The sequence below is a fragment of the Camelina sativa genome, chromosome 3 (genome assembly GCF_000633955.1).
Source record: "Camelina sativa cultivar DH55 chromosome 3, Cs, whole genome shotgun sequence".
NCBI classification, from domain to species: domain Eukaryota; kingdom Viridiplantae; phylum Streptophyta; class Magnoliopsida; order Brassicales; family Brassicaceae; genus Camelina; species Camelina sativa.
This window is the reverse complement of record NC_025687.1, coordinates 26233264-26236311: the sequence shown is the minus strand read 5'-3', so window position 1 is coordinate 26236311 and position 3048 is coordinate 26233264. Positions and strand designations below refer to the sequence as shown.

The window sequence follows — 3048 nt, the reverse complement described above, 5'->3', positions numbered from 1 at the left end:
CAAGATTTGAAGTTATATGAATTCAAGATTTTGCCTGTGGAAAAATCTGTGGAATTGGAAATCTAAAATCAAACCGGTTTGGTTTAATAAAGCTTCTAAACGAACCAGAAGGTTTAAAGTTTATATTTTTGTTCTCCTTCTTCCTCTGTGGTTTCTTCTCTGATGAAACAGAGTTAATTTTTGCCACCGACGACGGTTGTGAGTGTGGAGCTTTATATAGATAGATCTGAGACAGCTTCGATCTGAAGTTGCAATTTCAAAAACCTAATGAAATGATTGGATCTTCGGTGAAACCACTGTTCGTCTTCGTTTTAACTTTTTCGCTTCTCCTCGTCGTTATACTTCTATCTCCGTCGCCACATATTCTGCAGATTCCGTTTCCTTCCGGTTCATCAGTGTAAGTATTCATCTTTACAATTTCCACATATTACTGCTTCGAATCGTATCACATGGTTACTGTATTTGGGAAGAAGTCAGATGTTTAATCGAATAGAAACTTCCAAAGTTTAAATTTGAGTTGTGTCCTCTGCTTCAGGGGTTCTGATATATGGAGTGTCAAGAGGATAATGGAATGGAGACCTTGCAAATGGTGGTTACAAGGACACCTCACTCGTATGCACTCTTCTCCTAAGCTTTTATTAGTTAAAGATTTCACTTTTTTGTTTTGCTCTGTTGAAAGATTCTGTGATGGATTATAATCTGATGTGAGGTTATTATATTGCTTGGGATGAGGTGAAGTTGGTGTAAATCAGTAGTTAGTTCTAAAATGTTTAGCCACTTGAATCTGATTTTAATCAATTTCACTAAGAAAATCTTGGCTTTGATCTGAAAAGAGAAAGACTTTGTAGTTGGGTTGAAGGCTAGATTGCTTGTAGTAAGTTTTACTTCTCTGAACTTTGTGATCGGTCTTTTCATTGCAGACAACTGCTTTGGTTTTTTGTTCAAATCCTGCAGCTCTACCCGCTAAAACTAATGGATATATCCGCGTTGATTGCTATGGTGGACTGAATCAGATGAGACGCGATGTAAGTTTTACAGAGGATCGACCATCTTATGAATCAGTGCACATGTTTTATCCACAAAGACTTCAACTTACATTATATCTGCCTTAGGAAATAAATCATCTGATCATGTGATGCTGCTTGCAGTTGTGCGACGGAGTTGGGATTGCCCGTTTGTTGAATGCTACACTTGTTCTGCCAAAGTTTGAAGTAGCTGCCTACTGGAACGAGTCAAGGTACTCCCGGTTTTTCTTGAGATCAAAGCTTTGATTGTTCATTGTTGATTTGATCAAGGAAGATAAGTAATCAGTGATAATTATTTGTGCAGTGGATTTGCAGATGTCTTTGATGTAGACTACTTTATTCAAAAGATGAGTGGTTATATTGAAGTTGTAAAAGAAATGCCAAAGGATATTGGATCAAAAGAACCATTCAAAGTAGACTGTAGCAAGAGGAAGGGTCAATTTGATTACATTGAGAGTGTTCTTCCATCTTTGTTGGAACATCATTACATTTCTTTTACACCAGCAATGAGCCAGCGCAGGGACAGGTACCTTTTTTTTTATAGTCTACATTGTCTTTGTACTTGCTATTTCTAAACATTTCAAGTTTCTCAACTATTCTACTTTGATACAACTGCATTTTCAGGTATCCCGAATATGCTAGAGCAACTCTATGTCAAGCATGTTATTCGGCTATACGCCTCACTAGTTCCTTAGAGAAGAAGGCCATCGAGCTTTTAGATGCTATTCCCAAACCCTTCTTGGCGCTTCACCTCAGATTTGAACCGGACATGGTGGCATACAGCCAATGTGAATACCCAAACCTCTCTCCTTCATCTATCGCTGCCATTGAAGCTGTTCGTGTTGATAGGAAGCCATGGACTGGAGAGCTAGCTCAGATATGGAGAAAGCGAGGCAAATGCCCTCTGACTCCTAATGAAACAGTTTTGATGCTTCAGTCACTGAACATCCCAACAAGCACAAACATTTACTTAGCAGCTGGAGACGGTCTAATGGAGATGGAAGGATTCACATCCGTTTATACAAATGTGTTCACAAAATCTGTTTTACTTAACCAAGAGGATTTCACCAGAATGCATGGAAACACAAAAGCGGCACTGGATTATTATGTGTCCATCAACAGTGACGCATACGTGGCAACTTACTTTGGAAACATGGATAAAATAGTAGCAGCTATGCGAACATATAAACGTATGCATAATACTCTGTTCCTGAGTAGGAAAGCATTTGCAGAGCTCACTTCTAAGGGTCTTGAAGGTGTGGCATTGACGAAAGCTCTCTGGGAAGTTCATAAAAACGATTTCGCCATTGGCAGAGGTTTTGCTTTGCCGGACTGCTTCTGTGAATTTGAGCTGTAATGATGTTTCTTATCTTACATTCTTGAGCTGTCCCAACATTTGTAATGACAACAATTTGTTCATGTACTACACTTTGAGAGCCGATGAGACCCCCTGTCTCCAAATACAAGAAAGTAGTATACAATCTGAAATAAGTTTCTTGTCTTCTTTCAACAGCTAACCGTCTTTATGTTACCGAGATTCTACAGTTCTCAAGTCTTTGGTGTCATTCTTTACAATCATTGCATGTAAAATTGTTGAAACCTCAGATGTCACTCTTTGAGGTAAGTGTTGCTCTAAAACTCGCGAGTACCTAACAGCTACTTCAAGACCTTTTTCATCCAGATGACAAAAGTCCATGTTCCACCATTGCTTTGAGTTCCCAACCACGCAAAAACCATGCAAAATAGCAGCAAATGAAACAGGATCAGGAGAGAAGCCTTTTTTCACCATCCTATCCTGAAACCAGCAAGCAGTCTTCACCATTCCATGCACACAGAGACAAACAAGGACAGAATTGTAAGCAGCAGCGTGGTCCGACCACCCATCTAATTTCATTCTATGGAAAAACTCAAAAAACAGAGAACTTTGTCCCTGATCATTTGGTTCAGCAAGAACATGTTCAGATGTTTTTTTCACAAATCCCTGAAGTAGACAATTGAAGGTAACTTCATTAGGTACACAGTT

General features: G+C 39.0%; 2 protein-coding genes across 3 annotated transcripts in view; one reads left to right on the top strand and one right to left on the bottom strand.

Annotated features, from left to right (window-relative positions):
* On the top strand, window positions 55–2469 carry LOC104778181 (uncharacterized protein At1g04910-like). 2 transcript variants are annotated; one of them, XM_010502568.1, is made up of 6 exons: window positions 55–397; window positions 536–612; window positions 955–1025; window positions 1149–1237; window positions 1330–1551; window positions 1650–2469. In XM_010502568.1, exons 1-6 carry the CDS (start codon window positions 273–275, stop codon window positions 2380–2382), a joined length of 1317 nt encoding a protein of 438 aa, XP_010500870.1. In that variant the 5' UTR covers window positions 55–272; the 3' UTR covers window positions 2383–2469. The 2 variants fall into 2 exon arrangements, with proteins under 2 accessions (XP_010500870.1, XP_010500871.1); XM_010502569.2 differs by having other exon boundaries at window positions 347–397; window positions 921–1025.
* The window catches only part of LOC104778182 (pentatricopeptide repeat-containing protein At1g52620-like), a 4316-nt gene continuing 3695 nt past the window's right edge, over window positions 2428–3048 (bottom strand). Inside the window, exon 2 of the mRNA XM_010502570.2 lies at window positions 2428–2966. Within this exon, the coding sequence (XP_010500872.1) occupies window positions 2554–2966 (413 nt within the window). The 3' untranslated portion in view covers window positions 2428–2553. The remainder of the gene's footprint in view (window positions 2967–3048) is intronic.